Source organism: Serinus canaria, chromosome 4A (genome assembly GCF_022539315.1).
Source record: "Serinus canaria isolate serCan28SL12 chromosome 4A, serCan2020, whole genome shotgun sequence".
Classification (NCBI taxonomy): Eukaryota; Metazoa; Chordata; class Aves; order Passeriformes; family Fringillidae; genus Serinus; species Serinus canaria.
In genome coordinates, this window is record NC_066318.1 from 12,360,404 (window position 1) to 12,378,836 (window position 18,433).

General features: G+C 45.7%; 1 protein-coding gene across 1 annotated transcript in view; it reads right to left on the minus strand.

The window, feature by feature from the left end:
• MAMLD1 (mastermind like domain containing 1) overlaps positions 1 to 7,675 on the minus strand; it is an 82,097-nt gene extending 74,422 nt beyond the window's left edge. The window contains exon 1 of the mRNA XM_018914300.3: positions 6,341 to 7,675. Within this exon, the coding sequence (XP_018769845.1) occupies positions 6,341 to 6,394 (54 nt within the window). The 5' untranslated portion in view covers positions 6,395 to 7,675. The remainder of the gene's footprint in view (positions 1 to 6,340) is intronic.
• Positions 7,676 to 18,433: the final 10,758 nt, after the last annotated feature.

Below are 18,433 nucleotides of genomic sequence, written 5' to 3' on the forward strand. Positions count from 1 at the left end.
CCTGTGCTGGCAAATCCTGCTGCAGGAATTGCAAAGGCATCACTGCCTCCATTCCCACCAGATACCTTCCCTCAAAGGTGGAAGGTGCAAGGAACAGGCTTCTCCCTGGGCTGATGCTGCTGCCACTCAAGAGATTGCCTGACATGGGGTGACACCTGGCCCTGCAGAGGGAACCTCAATCCTACCTGCACCAGGCTGAGTACCCAGCTGGCCCTGACCAAATGGGAAGGCATGACAGGCACCTGCAGCGGGATCACCAAGAAAATAAAAATAACCCCAAAACCAAATGGGAAAAAAGCAAAGTGCCTGTATTACAATTAAAGTAAAAGTCAAGCAGGGAGCCTGCAGAGATTGCAGATCTATGTGGAAGTGCTTTAACAGCACCAGCATTTCTGTACTACCCAGATCATCAATTATTAACAAATTAGGACATGCCTGATGGGGTACTTATGTAACACTCCTTTATCAATAAAGCTGCCAAGTCCCTTCAGGGAAAAGCACCATGGCTCACAACAAGTCACAATATGACACCTTCCTCTGGACAGGACACTCCAGTGAATTCCGGTCTGCCCCTCCTCAGTCTGGCCACCCATTCCCAAAGAGGAATCCTGGGCAGCCCCTGCCAGAGGCCCAGGGTGCTCCCCAGCCTCCCGTGAGCAGCAGCCCTTTAATCAGGTCAGTGCTTATCAATGGCTCATTGTAGCCATGAGGCAGCTCCGAGCCAAGGCCATATGAAATCCTGCATCCCGCTGCATCTCCCACGCCTGGGCCCCACGGATACAGCTTCCAGCAACACACTCCCTGGGCACAGCAAGTGTCCTCCAGCCAGTCCAGCTAGCTAGTGGGTAGGGAGGGGAGGAAGGAAACCCACAGCTCTTTCCTCTGCTCTTCCCTTTGGGCACAACAGAGCCAGGTAAAACTCACCCATCAGAGATAGTACACTGAGCCGTGCTTTGCTTCCACTTAGCTTCCCCCATCAGGTGAGAATGAGCAGGGCAGAGGCACACAACAATTACCTGTCTATACTGAAGGGCCTGATCCTTGAGCCCATAATTCTTGCATCAAATCTGAGCCTCATCCACTACAAAATGGAAAAGGACTGCTAGGCTGGGCCCTGGAAGGAGAAAGCTGGGTGTACTCCCCTATCACCCAACCTAATGAACAGCTTGCAGTTAACCCAGGGCACACACCAAGTGTAACAGCTCTGAAAGACCTACTGCAACTTGGCTAGTAAATGCTGCACAAAATAAGTATTTTCTTCTTAAAGGAAAAGAATGACTTAGTAATACTTTTTCCTCTATTTAATAAAATGAAAAATATTACCAGTGAGCAGGGCTCCCAAGAGGAATAACTACTCTTTCCAATTCATTTCCAAGTTATCCCACTCTGACTGCACTGGTCTCTGGTAGTGTTAAGTGGTGACTTCTGAAACCATGGAGTCGTATCCTAAGAGCCACAAGCCCTGCTTATGCTGTCACCCTGAGATATACTTCAATTGTGAACTGAGCTAACAGGCCAGTCCACAGCAACTGCAATGAGAAATATCTACCAGAAGACAAGGACATGAAGTGAAACCTCTAAATGACAAAGACTTCAATTTTCTGCACAAAGCACTAGCAGTGATAGTACAGAACAGGGGAAGGAGACTGTGATACAAGCACAGACTGTTTTGCAAAGCTTCCCTTCAGCTGCTGCCAGTCCTGAAACGGGTTACAGAAAGGTAAAATTGTTGTACTGATCACTGCCTGTTCTACAGGGCTGTTTTTAAACATTAAACAGCATTTTTTTATTTTCACTTTAAACAATATTTCAGTATCTTCCAAAAGCCAGTCCAATTCTGAAACAACCCTAATGAAGGCAGTACTATACACCCAACCAGCTTTATCACATATTTTTTCAGCGAGTGCCTTTTCAAGGGTACCCCTTTTAGGGGTGCACAACACAAAACTTACTACAAGCACACAGTGGTATCATGCACATTTGGCATTTTACAGCTGTGCTCTAAAGTTCCCCTTCAAAATTACTGGCAAGGAAGGAAGTTCTGTGTAATTTTAGCACTCAACATCTGAAAAAATTAGAAATGTCCCAACTGTTCTTTGATATGTAGAAAAGAACAGTTGAAAAACTTACAGTTGACTGGTGCTACCTAGGTTACCCATCAATGGCATTGAGACTGGTATATTATTAAGAGAGGTGTATGATGGGAATTGGTTTATTGTGCTGATCCATAGTAACCAACTCCTGTTCGTCCATCATTTATCTCTCTCACCAGCGACATATGGGTTTGTCTATTCACACTCTCAGCATTCTCTCTGCTCCAACAAACAGTCAGCCTTTTCTGCTGGGATAAGGAGATTTTTTAGTTACATCCATTATGTGCGTATCAACATTTATGGCAGGAAGATAATTGCCAAAGAGCTCAGGGGGATAAAAGCTCCCTCTTTATAACACAAACCCCCTTAAAAAATCAATATTGATATAAAACAGTTCAACAAAAAGCCTTGGTGTGTCTTCTGCTTCCTTCAGTTCAAAATGCTGGTTTTGGGGTTTTTTTCAAACATTGCAAGTCAAACTGGAACATCAGGTAGAAAGCCTTCATAGTGAGTTACATCACTGCTCTTCCCACAGAGGATGATATAGCAGTGCACAGTATTAATTGTTCCTCAAAAAAGTTTGCAGCAAATGTGTCAGATATAAAGAAGACTCCTTGGAGAGGTGCCAGCACCATTTAAACTGATTTAGCTATCTTTATTTGGAGACCATACCAATTACTAATGAATCGTAACTTATAGTCACCTTCGCCTAAATGCTGAAAAACGCTGACACAGCCAGCACTAGGGAACAATGAAAACCTGGGGATTCTGCCCCTCTCCCTATTTCAGGAGCTCAACCCACTACTACTCCATCCCCCAGTTTGGATAAATCCACTTGTCACAGCTTCTACATTATTTACTTCACTTTCCCATGGCTATGTACTCATAAAAGTTATTTTAAGGCGACTTTTATCAGAGTAGATAGAATGGAGTAGAATAGAACATTTATTGATTAAATTACAGGGAACCAGTGAGTTGCACTGTACTTAACCTACAGGACGACTTAGGGATTTTTCTTACTGTTATTCTTGCCCTTGTGTTTCCTTCTGCCTTCCTAACTTTTGTCTTTCTCATGAAGCCCATTAATGGGTCAATTCTTGTCCTACAGTCACACCCAGGCAGGTAAGTGACCTCTTAAGTCAGGGCAAGAGTATCACCCTGACACCTGGGATCATGAACTCTTCCAGTAAATCTTCCCGCATATTCAGAAACCATCTATCACAATAGCTTCTTAATCCCGTTTTAAATCTCCAAATGCTGACATACTGTATCATTTACAACGGGGGTCAGTAAAAAACATTGTATTATATAAACACTCCTGCCTGTGTTGAGGAAGTAATACAATTTTTTTTTTAAAAAATATAACTGCCTCCTTTAATTACTAATCCCTCCACAAACCCTCTAACAACTGCCTTTAGCTTTAAAAAAACCCAAAGACACTTTGCAGTTCAAAATATTTAGTTACAAGGGACCAAAAGCAAAGCCCTGTTAATATGTGCTTTTCTGATTTTGAAGTATTACTTAAAAGGAATAGAGTTGAAAAACTACATGTAAAAAAGAGAAAAAAACCCTCAGAAAATAAAAAGCTGGATTGAATTTGAGCTGCTCAGTTGTGAACATTGAACAGCTTTTCACTCACTCGAGGGCTGTTAACTGCATGTTACCTGCCTTACAGTACAGACTATTTGTTTTTTATCCCTGAGCAACAGACTATTTCCTGGTTGAGTTTAAAAACTCTGTGACGTTCCAATATCAACCCACACATGTGTGTCACTGTCAACGTCAGTCGCAGGAAAACATTAGAAGTCACCCCTTGCTAATGCTTTCCTAACATGGAATTTCCTTGTACCTCGCCCCCCAGCCCACCTCCTCCTTCAGCTGAGAGCATCCTTCCCAAAGTGCATTTTTTTCTCCCTTCTAAACATACGGCAGGGAGAGTGGACTGAAAATGGGCAGTGCCAGCACTAGATCGCTGCTTTTTTAGGTGATCGCGTGTAACTTATCTAACTGCTCTCGCTGCCTTGCACGGGGCGAGCCGTGGGGAAAAGCCCCCCACCCGTGCGTGGGGGCTTCCCCCCTTCTCCCCGAGGCGAGGGTTCCCCCCGGGCACTGTCGGTGCCTCCCGCCGCCGCCGCTCTCCCGGCACGCAGCTCCGCCCCGGGAGCGGGAGGGCGCGACCCGGGCAGCCCGTTCTGGGGGGATGCCGGTGCGCCAGGGGAGGCAGCACCCAGCTGCCGGGACCGGCGGGTTCAAGGCCGTTCCGGCTCCCTGTCTCCCGGAGGCACCATATGGTCCATCTTGCACATCAGCAGCTTTATTTCCCCATCAGCTCGACCCAGAGGGGGAGCTCCGGGAGCAGCAGCCACCCCCTGCCCCGCAGCCCCCCGGGGCACCGGCATTAGGCATTACCCGGGGATTACGGGGCTAAGTAGGGGAAGACTCGCGTTATATAACCGGGGGAGCGTTCCGCCCTCACGGCGCTCCCACAGCCCGCCCTCCGCCCCAACCGGGGCGGCCGCACGGCGGCGGGGGGGGGGAGCCCGGCGCCTCCGCCCCCGGCCCGCGGAAGGGGCCAGACGCAGTTAATCCCCCCGCTGGCGGGGCGGGGGAGGCACCGCAGGGTGCCCCCGCTGCCCGAGGAGGAGGCGGCCGAGGAAGGCTCTTCCAGGAGGCTTCTCGCAAGCGGCCGGTCCTCGCGGCTTTCAGCGGCTTCCGACGGGACGAGGCGAGGCGAGAGGAGCCGGCCGCGCGTCCCCCGCACGCCGCACCGGGGACCTGCCCGCCCGATCGCGCCAGGCCGCGGCTCCGCGGCGCCTCCCGCCCCGCTCCCCGGCCCCGGGCTCCGCCGCCCCCCCGCCGGGAGCACCGTGGAAAACAAAAGCGGCCTTTTAATTTATTGTTCCGGGGGGGAGGCCGGAGGGGGGGCGGTGTGAAAGGAAATCAAAGCTCGTTTTCTTCCCAGAAACGGCCGTTCTCCCCGGGATCCCTCCGAGTCACCCTGGTGACAACCCCCCTCCAGCCAAAGACGAACAAAAGCCGCGGTGCCCCCGGCACCGGCGCTCCTCCGGGCCGAGCAACAGGCCGGGAGAGGCGGCGGAGGAGGGACCGGGAGGAGGGACCGGCTATTGACGGGGGAGAGGGGCAGCCCCTGCTTGGGGGGGGGGAACGTGGGACCGAGCCAGCGAGCACTGTGTTTACCCTGCCATTGCTCTGAGCCCCGATCTTAACCACAGCATCAGAAACCAAAACAGTTTAAAGCGTGAGTCAGCACGCTTTTTGTTCACGCGTTCTGTTCCGAGCACACGGACGGTCCGGCAGCGAGCGGCGGAGGCGCCGCGCCGGCAGCAGCGCCCGCACTCGGGGTTGCTCCCGCACAAGCGCTCCCGCAGCTCGGGCTCAGCGCCGCGCTCCACGCTCCCGTCAGGAACAACCCAGGGCTCCTTCGGGGCTCGGACGAGCCTTTTGTTCACAATCCTGCCTATAGAACGTGAGCTTCGGGTTCCCAAAATAACCAAGCACGCGGCTGCCAACGCAAATACCAGGAATTGTTAAAAAAATGACACTAGAGGGACCACCGCTGGCCCCTCCACGCGTGACACTCTCCCGGCGGAGTCCCCGGGCGATGACGGGTTTATCCTCCCCTGCCTGTCTGATCCAAGTTTAGCTGGAAATCCCCGGACAATGGCTGAGCCGGCCCAGCCGCACTGACACGAGAACCCGCGGGCTGGCGGTGCCGGGCGCACCGGCGAGTCCCCGCTCCCGCTCGCCCCCGACAGCATCCACCGCCTCTTCCCGCAGCATCCAGCGCCTCTGCCCGCAGCCCAGCGCGTCACCACCCGAGCAATGACACGGAAACCCACGGAGCGTCCCCCGCTGCCGCGCACTGGCTGCCCCGCCGCCGTGCCCGGGACCGCACCGCACCGTAAATCACCTTCTTCACCACCATTTTAAAGCCCACGGACCCCCTCCCTCCTGCCCTCCTCTCCGTGGTCCGACTTCAGCTCTGACCAGAATGGAGGGCGAAATTGCCCCCTCAAGTTTCTGTCCCCTTCCCTCCGGCGGCCCCGGCACACGGGACCCGCGGGCAGAGCGAGCCCAAGGTGGGCACTTTCTTGAACCGCCCCTGCAAACTTTCCAGCCTGGCTGCGACCGTGCCGAGCCCGGTGAGCAACTGTTCCGAGGGTGTTTAAGTCTTTTAAAACCAGCTCCGACTTTCCCAGCCCATATCGATTTCAAATGCTACTTACTGGAATATGTGGCTCCATCCGTGGTGCTTCTACCCGCTGGGAAACCAGCAGCATCTTGGACTGGGAATCAACTGGCTTTTAGATCCACTTTGGCTGTATTGAGCAAACCCAGCGCCGCAGAGGACTCGCAGCCTGTTTTCTCCTTTTAGGTTCCAGACAAGTTCATCCTGGCGTTGCAGTTTGCTAATGATTCACTGTCTGTCTCGATCTGCTCACTACATTTCCATCAACCCACAGCTTCCTCACTTAGAAGGTGGAGTTTGTGGGGTTTAAGTTACTGATAGGCATATCTAAGTGCTGTGTCACTCAAAGAGGAGGAGACACACACACACTCACACACACAGCCCGCACACTCACACACAAGAACGGCGCCAGGCTTAAAGGGGAAGTAACACTTTCTTCTCTCCAGAAATTGGACACCTCACAGATCCACGGGTTTAATTTTTTTTTCTCCGTGCATGAAGGCGAAAATTAACCAGCCTATGGTCAAAATTTTAACACACAAAAAACTGCTTAGAATGTTTAGAACCCTCCTTGTAGAGCTTCAAATTCATTTAGTACAAAGTCAGATAGGTCAGAAAGCTACTGGCAATTAACAGATTATTTTTTTTTCCTTCCAAATCAAAGTGCTCAAATCACTGAAGAGAGAGCCCAAAGCATGAAGTGTAAAGGTTTGAGTTATTCTCACAGAGTATAGTTTCCTGTCCCTTTGTGACATAGGATGTTCAGCACTCTTAACACAAAAGGGTTAAACTCATTTCGCCCAGGTGAACCCAGGTTAGAAGAAGGAAACAGCAGAGTTCTTTCATTTTCATCTTTTGTGCTATGTACATGTCTTTTTGAAAACAGACACAATTCCAAACTGAGAGCTCCCATAAAGCCACGCACTTCTCATATGACTATAAATGTGCTTGCTACAAGCTGCAACCTCTGAATACTAATTTTGATAGACCATCAACTGAAAGCTGAGAACCTATTCAGACCTCCTCTTGGACTGTGCAGAAAGAACTGGGAAGAGCAAGCTGCAGGCAGCTAAGAGAGCACACTGGGTCCACAAATAATGGCTGATATAATTTCATTTTATTACCTTGCTAAATCACTACAACTGTCACTCCTATCCTGATAAACTGGAGATGCTAGAAATTCTGTCCCAGTACATTGACTCAATGGATGAGGAGTGGAAGACTTACTAGCATTTGTAATAAAATGTCTAGTTTCTAAGATCATTCTTGAAATAGTGATATGAGTAAATTATGCTCTTTAAAATTAGGAAGTTATTTGAATACAACCCCTTTACTGTAACCAAATACATAAAAGTGGAGCCAGAATCTGACCTCGCTTTCCTGAAAGTTTTCCAGACAGCAATCACCTTCAACTTGCAGCAAACTTATAGACCTCCAAACCCATCTTTGTACCTGAGCTAATAAATATTGACAATAACAGTTCATCAACAGAGAAGCATTGCTTTTTAGCTCTGCTGAAGCCTCTGGCTTGCCTGTGACAGCTGCAACAATGGGTCAACAATGGGCCCATTTCCCTGAGCAGTATTTGTGGTATTTCAACTTGCATTGTTTGGAAACTTACTGGTTTGCTTTTCTAGTGCTCTTGCCTTTTATATTATTGAAAATTCCTTTGATCTATTTTGTCAATTGAAAAAAAAAAGAAACACAAAAATAACAAACTTTTGTGGGTGTAAACACCCTGAATTCTACAGCCTCTGAGAGCCAAATCTCAAAAGTTTCAGTGACTAAGGGGAGTTGTATCAACATCTGATGTTTGGGTTTGCTGGACTGCCCAGGCCAAATCTCCTACCCTGCCCAAACACAGCATTAGGGCATCAGCATGGGATCTAAAAGAGCCAACATGCTGAGCAGGAGTCACCTAAAATGAGCAGGCTCAGGGAAGATACACATTCATCACACCTGAATGAAGCTCCGCATGGAAGGAGGTGCCACTTTCTGCCCAGTGTGCAATGTCAGAAACCCTTCCCTGAAGATACATGTGTGTGTAAGGGCTCCCATCTTTCTCCCTGGAGATTTTTGAACTAAAATACATATGTATGGAACATGTGGGGCACCCAGGGATTCACACGTGCTGTAGCTGGTCCTACTGACAACACCATGATCAGATGATGAACAGTGGGTCCCTGTCAGTTTTTCTATATCAGTTATTGTCAAGAAGTTTTGTCATTTATGACTCTTGCCAAACATTTGAAGTTCCTGACAGATGACAATACTTCTTAAGAACTGCTTTGTTCACTTCATAAAACTAGACCAAAGGCCTCCCCCAAAAGGAAGATGACGTGGGTAGGGTAGAGGAGTCCTGTGTGTGCCTGCTCTGCAGCAGGAATGATGCTGCTGCCTTTAGTTGCCAAGGGTATCTGCTTGCCAGGTAGTGGTTTGTGTTCCTCTGTAAGGTAGGGTGTGCTCTCAGAGGGAAATCAAATCAAGACACTTCTAGCAGTTAGTCCATGACAGAACTTGGTAACATTTTCCTTCTGAAACTGCTGGCTTAAGCTGTGTAGGCTCTGGATGTCACTCCAGAAGCTCATTGTCAAGGGTGCCCATGCAGCCAGACCTGGTGCACTGGGCTGATCGGTCTGGATGGTATGTGCTGGGATGCTCAACAGTGGCAGGACAGCTTTGTGTGTGCTCAAACCCCCAATTTCAGGCAGTGTAAGCATTTAACAAACCCCTTGCAGAGATCACTCATTTTCAGTGATAGGTAATAGCTAAGCAGGGGATTTCAGGGCTGCAATTTTGGTCTTTGGTGATTAAATTATGAGCCCTTTCTTTAGGCATATTTACTCTAGTTGACCTGGGGGAATCCTTGGCTGCTCTGGAATACATAACAAAACTTTCACTGGCCTCTTCAGGGCCGTATTTCATCTTCTCAGGTTAGGCTTACCCTAAGCATGTTGCAGGCTACCTTATTGCTATGCTTCTGTCCTATTTTGAAAAAGAGACTTGTAGGATTCTGCAGAAAAGATGTGATTCTAATGACACCAAGGCTGTTATGGCCATGAGGCTTGACAAAACATATTCTAGTATCTCAAATGCTTCTCCCAATGATGGGCATAAAACCTGGGCCTGACTGGCTGATTAATCACATTATTTATCAATTTTACAGTAGTTTGCCACATTTCATTTAGCCTGTTTAATATCCATAGAAAGTATAGTTTGCTTTGTTCCTATATAAAACAAGTATAATTTCTTTCCACATGGAGATGTCTTATTCAAAAGCTAGAGTCGAAGAGCTGAGAAATTATAACTTTATCTGAAAAATAACAAAGGGATGAGAAGAGTGCCGTGAACCAAAACAAAACCCAAAACACATAACAATCCAAAAATATCCCAAACAAGACCAGTGTTTTTCCTTTACTCACTGTTCTGAAAAAAGCAGTATCTTTCTGCCTAAGGAGAACAGTTAGCTGGAAAGCTGCAATATGCTAAAAAACTGCCCTAAGTTGTGTTCACCAAACAAAAGGATTGTGTACACAGACACAGCCTTGAGGGGTTGTATCAGCAATGGGCACTGCCAATGAAAGATGGCCAAGGGCTAGAGAAAAGGTTTGCATCTTCCAGGCTGGTGTGAACTAAGATGCTAAAACTGAGCTTCCAGGTAACCATGATGCTGGGACTCTTCTCTCAGGAGAACTGTTCCAGACTTCCAGCTGGCCTCTGGGGCTCCTGACACCAGAAAGGATAACAGAAGTCTGAGCAGAAAGGACTGCCCCACAGCATGTGTTGTACACTGAAGGGAAGCAGCAAATGAGCAGCACAAGGATTCACCACAGATTCACTGAAGGATTCACAAGTTTGTCAGTGCCCCAGAACCAGATGGATGGCAAGCATATGATGCTTTCTACTTGCACATTTGCAACCTGAAATCAGGTGGAAACAATGGCTTGGGCTAGATGAACCTTCAGTTGGACTAGTCAGTACTGCATTTCTTATGCTAGATCAGATCAGCAATCCAGCTAATTTGGTATCTTATCTCTGACCACAGGCTATAGCTGATGTTACAGAAGATAGAAAAGAAACTTTTACTGAGCAGTTGCAGGACAAATTGCAGGTAGTGGTGCAAGCCTCTTAGCAAGTTTTTTTTTAAGCAAAGCCAGTCTGTAATTGGCTGATGCTCAGAACCAGGAAGGCTCATGTCCTTTGGGTACTTCCCCACAGTACAGTGTAATAAACTAGGGATGAAATTACTAATGCATGCAAAATTTCAATTCATTTCTGAAAGTCACAATACTATCAGCATCAGTAACATTGTGTTGAGTAAAACAGCATTTCAGGTCATTTCTGCAAGTGTTTAATTGCATGCCCTTTTTCACAGAATCAAACCATTCTTTGTTGCTATGGTTTGGGTTGGAAGACACCATAAAGACCATGTACCTCCAATCCCCTGCCATGGGCAGGGACACCTTCCACCAGACCAGGTGGCCCAGGACCCCATCCAACCCCGCTGTGAACATTTCCAGGGATGGGGCATCTACAACTTCTCTGGACAACCTATGCCAGGGCCTCAACGCTCACAGTAAAAAAATCCTTCCTAATATCTAATCTACACCTACCATCTTTCCGTCTCTCTCTTTTCAGTCCTATCAATATTTGATTTTTTCCTACTAGAAGTATATGGAAAATACTTAAAAATAGATAAAATGCATCAATAAATTTTCATTTCCTCAGTAATGCTCACTACATTGAGTAATTATGTCTTATAGAAAAATATATACATATATGTGCATAATTGGTAACGTAGCAATTCAATTCTTTTAAAGAAACATTACTTTTAGGAAAATAAGCTTCAAGAAAAAAAGCTTTTGATTGTATGCAGTTACTAAAGGTTTTCAGCATGGTCTTCACTGGACATGAAAGAAGAACATGTATGATCAACTTTTTGTAAGTCCTTCAACTTCCATAAGTCATTGTTTACATGAGTTCCCATGGAAGTCTACAGGTAAAATCATCAAAGGACAGATGGCCATACTAACATTTCAGTGAGTACATGAACTACTTTAGAAAATTATATGAAGTGAATTACAATTTTGTCTTTTATATGGAAAAATAGACATCTCTCTGTTAGGAGTTAAGAGATGACAACTCTGTGAGTAACTTCTTCACACTTTCAGAGAAGTACATTGTCTGTCTTCTCCTAAAGTATAACTTTAAATCAAGTTGTTAATATCTGCTTAGTGACCAAATGCTTGTTTCAAATTGCTATCTTTTGAACTTAATTTTTAAACTCAGAAATCAATTATTTGCATAGCTCAGAGATCCACCTAGGCACATGCTAACATTATGTCTGAGTGTCTCAGAATGGAAGGGATTACCAAGTGCTGAGGGAAGCACACAGATGATCAGGGTGGTGAAATGCTGACAGGTTGCTCAGAGGGTTGGGGGATGTCCCATCTCTGGAGACTTTCAAGGTCAAGTTGGACAGGGCTCTGAGCAACCTGATATAGTTGGAAGATGTCCCTGCTCAGTGCAGGGGGTCTGGACCAGATTACCTTTAAAGGTCCCTTCCAAGCCAAGCCATTCTGTGTTTCCATGAGCTGCTTTTGTAGAAGACTTACAGACATTTCAATTCTGACCATCTTGCAGCTAATAAGATTTTTCATTAAAAGCACAGAAGCTGATACAAATTAACATAATATCATATTCAATAGCTCTATTGTCAGCAACAATACACTGAAATGTTTGATAATGAATGACATTTCTCCAATTCTGACTTGTGCATAAAACTGTGATGTGTACACTCAGCGTGGCTGCTGCTGGCTCTGCCCAGAGAGCACAAACCCTGTGCTGGGCTGCAGGTGTGTTGGATGGCAGGGCTGAGGCTGCTGCACATCCCACCTGCAGCCTCAGTCACTTCTAAGAATAAAAGCTGTCATGTGCTGAAGTGAGAGGTACCTGCAAACACTCAGGCATTGTTTAAAGGAGCCCCTGTCTCTCCCCAGGAGATGCCTTTTCTCCAAGCATTATGTTCAGCAGCGTTGTCTCATTTATCAATTGCTCCAGCAGCCAAATGGGCAAAGAGCCAGGTCCCAGCACATGGGGGGTATTGGATCAGGAGCAAACAGTGACAGGTATCACTTGCCAAATTTCCAGGTGAAGAATATGTCTAGGCAATAGGACACACTTATTTGACTCCTGTACCCAACTGCAAGTAAGACACCTCTCAGAATATGTAATAACACAAACAAGGCTTAGCAATAATTCTAGTCCTGCTGTTTTTCACTGCTGGATCACACAGTGCACATACAAGGGCAGTGATCAGGGATATACAGATCTGCCTCAGTTCCTCTGGAAGTCAACAGAAAGGCAGAATCTGACCCATAGCTGATACAAGATATCCCAAATTACTTTAAGTATCTAAGCATAAAAAAATGCTTCTACATTCACATAATTTTGCTGTCCTCAGGAAACACACCTTTTTTTCCTTAATTTTCCCTTTCGTTTCTAAAGCTGTTCTCTCTTTGCTAAAGCTATTTTTTAAAACATTCTCTATTTCATGACTGTCAAAGTATTCTTTCCATGCCAGAAACATGGCAAAGTTACATATTCTTCAACTCAAAACAATTTACATGAATATTCATAAACTACCTGATGGCAGAATTGGCCCTGAGATTTAAACCCATAAAGCTCACAGAAACAAATGTTACCCTCTTTCCTTTGTCAGAGATCCCTTGGATCATGCTTAGAAATTATTCTTTTATGCAATTGCCAAGAAAATGCAAAACCAACACATGAAACATTGTATGTTCTGTTTATTAAAGAAGAGTGTCTGTGATGATACAGATATTCAGCCAGACTACGATGCTGCCAGTGTCAGTTTGTGATTTACTAGAAATTATTGATTTCAATTCTTGGTTTCCCAGGGCTACTGAGCATATCCTGTCATATAAATATGCATCCGTTTGCTAGAGGCTGCAGCCTTCTGTAGAAATGTGTGGTGTCTCAACTAGTGTCAGATTTCTTGAACCAAAAAAATAAAGCTTTACTTCCCTTCAGAAAAGGAACGAATAAAAGCTATTAAGATACATTTCTATGTCCAGTACAAAACTATGGCATCCACCCAGAATTGTACATTTCGTCATTCAAATAAATACAGTGGCACGGTCCAGAGAAATTGTGCTACCACCCTCCCTGTCCCCCAAAGGAAAGTACAAGACCAGTAACCTCAGACTTGTGTAAATCCAGAAACAGCCTGAACTGAACTACTTTTAGGTACATATAACTTACAAGTCAGTTACACAACATGCAAGTGCAAAAGGATGATGAGTATAGTTACATTTTTTACCTTAGGGCCAAGAGTCATAGTTCATTGCCAGGACTTGTAAAAGGCAGAAAGGAGAATACCACTGGGAGCCCTTGGGAGCTCCAGCATGTGTGTCCTCTCAACCTGTCCCCCTCCCAGGACCCTCTGCTCTCCTGCCCATCTTCTGCTCCTGGTCCCCCAATGCATTCCTGCACAGTGTTTCTTTCATTTAGCTCTACTACTCCTTAACACTTTTCTCTTGGTCCTTGTGCTGTGTTCACACCTCTAATTCCACCTACCCACTCTGCTGACTTCCCTTTCCCAAGGGAAGTACTCTAGGCTGGAGACAGGTCTCTTACCTACTGCTAGAGCTGCCAGCATGTGCCACAGGGTACAAAGGCATTTTTGGAATTTGGTGAAAGATGCTGACAATTCTGCTGCATGGAGAATGTGGTCCATACCCATCTTAGTGATCAGAGAAGGGGTATGATTCTATATTTTTCTCCAAAAATCCTCCCTATTTACCCTCCCTTTTCTCAAGTCAGTTGCATGCCCTAATGAATTCCATGTTTGCAAAAATACAAAATGTTCGAGGCTGACAGTGGTGGCAGAAATGACAGAATAAACAGGATAGCATTTTCTTTTGTCTTCTCACTTGTTTATGTACAGTGCAAAATAGATTAGGTTTGGGAACAAGAGAAGAGGGCACAGCCTCACAGGACCAGACAGTATAACCTTTGCAGGTAAAGACTGTGAGATGGACTCAGCTTTGCTCCCTCCCTGCTGCTGTGGCTGGTGCAGCTGGGACAGGGAAGGCACTTCCCTCTCAGAGAGATGATGGTGACCATTCCTACTCTGCCTTCCAACTATACCCACTGCTGTTTGGAGCAGCATCACCTGCAGTTTACACACTACATTGAAGGAAGCTGGGTTTTGCCATGGCAGGATGGAAAGGGTGGGAAGCAGTTTCCAGCCACGGGGGATGTTGCCTGGCTGATGCCTGTTTCCAACACAACAGCCCCACAGAACAGTGATCACCACATTGTGAAGGAAGGAGCCCTCTCATTTGGGGACAATTTTCAACTTGGAAATGAGCCCCTGAATTCCTTTTGAGCACTCTGGCTCTTCCTAAAGTATTTGAAAACAACTTATTGTCAGATTACGGTGAGATCATCTTGCTCTTCCAGGAAAAAGAAAGAAGAGAGATAAGGAAGGACTGCAACTTCCCAAGCCACTTCAGCACTAACAGCAATATGATCCCTAATCAATGCAGAGGGGCTGACAGCAACAATAAGTGTTAACTGCTGAGCTGAAGGGGCTGTTTAACGTGGCTAGGAAAAGTTATTTCTGCCACAACTATTTGAAAAAAACATTGGTAATTAAATTAATTCAAGCATATCCTCTCTTTTCATGGGAAAAATGTGGAAAAAATCCAGGCAGAGAATGAATGGCACCCAGATTAATGAGAAACTGCTCAAGAAGAGAAAAATAATGGTTTTCTAAAGTATATTCACATTACATTCTGTGGTAGCACCATATGCTAGTTTCCTAGATGCTGGTAATCCTGATGTATTTTTATCTTGGCTAGTACCAAGGAGGGAGCTGTACAAGGCCAAGTTCTTCCCACATATCCATGTTGAAAGCAGTTTACCTTCGCTCTGCGTTGTGAATGTGAACCAAGACAGCCATGCAACTGCTTCAGAGCATGCCTTTATTTCCTGGCTGTATCTGACTGGCTTTTAAAAATCATCCTACTGCGTCTCTTGAGTCTTTTATGAAGCCCTTTTTTCAATGATAGAGCCTAGAAATGTTGGACTTAGGAATCACAAACCTCTACTGCTTCCATTTAAGGGTCAGATCCACTGATTAGATGCAGCAGGAGACTGTAAATTGTTCACGTTCCAGACAGAGGAGAACAACAAAAAGCCATTCTGTGTTAGTGGGGATGTATTAACATATATGTAGGACTTCATTCTTCTCTAAGTTGAACAAATATTCTTTAATCAGTCCCTAGAAATCACTTCTGAAGGTGGTGGCATTCTTCCATTACTAGACAGGGACAAACAGCTCTGACTGTACTAGAAAAAAGAACTACCACTAATTAACATTGTTTAATCAGACAAATTTGAAATATCTATAGCACAGGTGACCCTAACTCTAGGCTGCTGCTGAATTATTGTACTAGCAGCCATGCTGCTCTGCTCCAGCTGCATCTCTAGACACCTAACCACAGATTTTGATGCAATTTCTGATGCAGTGATTCTCAGGCTTTTGGGGAGTCAGCAGTCCAAGGATGAAAGTGATCACAGAATCAAAATTCACATTATTTTGAGGGTTTTTGAAAGATGCTGGTATGAGCATGTTTCACAGCTTCCACAAGGACCATGGGAAAGGGTTTTTGAAACTGCAGGATTGAAGTCCATGGCAATGAAATGGTGCACAGAGCTCAGAGCAGTTTTCTCAGGTGGGGCTCACCTGATAGCAGCCTAAAGAGGTGAGGCAAGAGAGGCAAGTGCAACTTTGGGTGTAATGCCTAGGAGGAAAGCAAGCCATGGTATGTCCAGCAAAGCATGGAGAGCCAAACAGCAATTCCTCCACAAAAAAAAAAAAAAAAAAAAAAAAAAAAAAAAAAAAAAAAAGGAAAGGAAAAAAAAAAGAAAAAAAAATGCAGATTTGTCTCTGTCAGGGATTTCAGGAGGAAAATCCAAGTGTCTCTGACCATCTAGTTAGCAATTCATGCTATGCTCATCAGCACGGTATGTGACTCCCTGTGACCACACTGCCTTTTGGTAACTTTTAGCCACTCTGAAGATAGGTGTGGCAGCACTTTGGAGTCACTCTGGAAACCAGGAATACACGTTTGGGAGGCATCTTTTATAATTGGCATGGCTGAGCTGCAGCTCTGCCTCAGGCAGAAGGTAGACTCTGTCTCGCTGGGGGTGGTGAAATGAAATCTCTTAGCACAGAAAGAACACAGAGCAGCTCAGAAGCCTGGAGGAAGGGGCTGGCACCTGGGGTTGCACAGAATCTCCTTGCAAAGCAACTGGAGGGAATTTTTTTCCCCAAGTGAGGGAACAGTGTGGAGGATGTTGTTGCCGAAGTCACCAGTGAAGTAGGGAAATTGAAATAATGAGCTACAGGAATCTTTCTGCATTTTGGCAAGATTTGAATCCACAGCTGTTTATAAGAAAGTAATTAGTGGCCTGTCAAGCACTTTGAAGATGTTCTGAGTGCTAGAAAATTGTGATAAACTTATCTTTCTGTGCCTCTGTGTCTTGTGAGCGATTATTCAATCAGTGGGGTTGTTGACTGGAAGACTCAGCCAAACAGTGATTGGGTTTCTAAACTATTCAATTACCTCTAATGAAGAAGGATCAGAGAAACAACCCTTAAACACCTTAAACAGAGCAGCAGTATTAACACACAAAATAACTCTCAGGAGAAACCTCCAGACACTTGCCAAGGTTGGCTTTGGAGCCAACTGTGATACAAATGCATAAAATATTAGTTCCTTAATGGTTGTGAAGTGTTGCTCTTTAAAGGTTACTGTCTTCCTGTCCAGACAAGGCTGCAGTGGAGTGATGAATGAAGCGATCCATAAATCTGAGGTTTTCAAGCACCTGCAACTCCCATTGGGGTCAACAGGAATTTTGGATTACTGGGATTTAGCCAGTAAAACCTGATTCTGCATGAGATTAAGAATCCCCAGGGCTGTTGGCCTCATCAGCCACAGTGTTTACCTGATGAAGTACTTGGAATGACAGCTCCAGAAATGTTGGTTATTTGGATGCATGTTTGTGATGGGAGACTTGATCTCTAAAGCACAGGGACCAGGTCTGTGCCAGAAAGGCTGTCTGGAAGTGAAATTTGAAAGAAATCTCTCTGTGGCTGGCAGAGAAGCATAGTGATCCCTGCAAAAAGTGCAAGACAGGATTCTGCTTCTGAGGCAGTTTCTCTCTCTTCTCCATTACAAGTCTCACCATATACAAAGAGCTGACTTGTTATTGGAGCTCAAAGGAATGAATGAGCTCAAAAGAATGTGACGAGGAGAGAATGCTACAATTCCACTGGGAAGAGCTGCTTCTTTTTTTTTTTTAACTTTTGCATTCAGTTAATATTTGACAGTGGCCTTGGAGCACAGGATCATCGGAATGCCTCGGCGCAGCACTGGACTGTCGGCTGCAGCACAAACACTGCACCTGCCTGGAGCTGTCTAGAAGCTCTGTGTGTGTCTGCATTTTTGAAAGTATCTCACGGTTTTGTTTCCTGTGAATGTGCATTCAGCCCTGCACACTCGTGAAATGCTTAGCTGGGCTTGGGAGCGTGTACATAGCGGGCCACAGTGGGGGGATGGGGCAGGGGAAGAAAGAGGGGCTGTAAGGCAGCTTGAGAACTGATACCATGCTAGTGTGAAACTTCTTTGTGAAGGGAACAACACTGCCAGGTTTTGGCTTAAAGATTCTCAAACACTCCAGCAGCTTTAGAAACTTGAACGTGTCCTAGGCTCAGCTGTGTGCAGACACAATGCTGGAGAGGAGCCCCCATTTAAAATGGTGCCAAGGGCTCCAACAGCTTCTGAAATTCCAGGATCAGGCCCTAAAAATAACAACACGTTTGACCCAACATAGCCAGCAGAGCCAGAGGAGATGACAGGCTGCACAGCACAGTTCTAAGCCAGCTTTCTTAAACTGCAAACCCATTAAATATTTAGGTGGCCATATGCAAATCATTTAAATTCTGTTTCTCAGAAGCACACCATGGTGTACAGATGTGCTTTGTGCTGAGATCCTCATCCTAGGCTTTTAGCAACTATTTATTTTAAACCAGTAA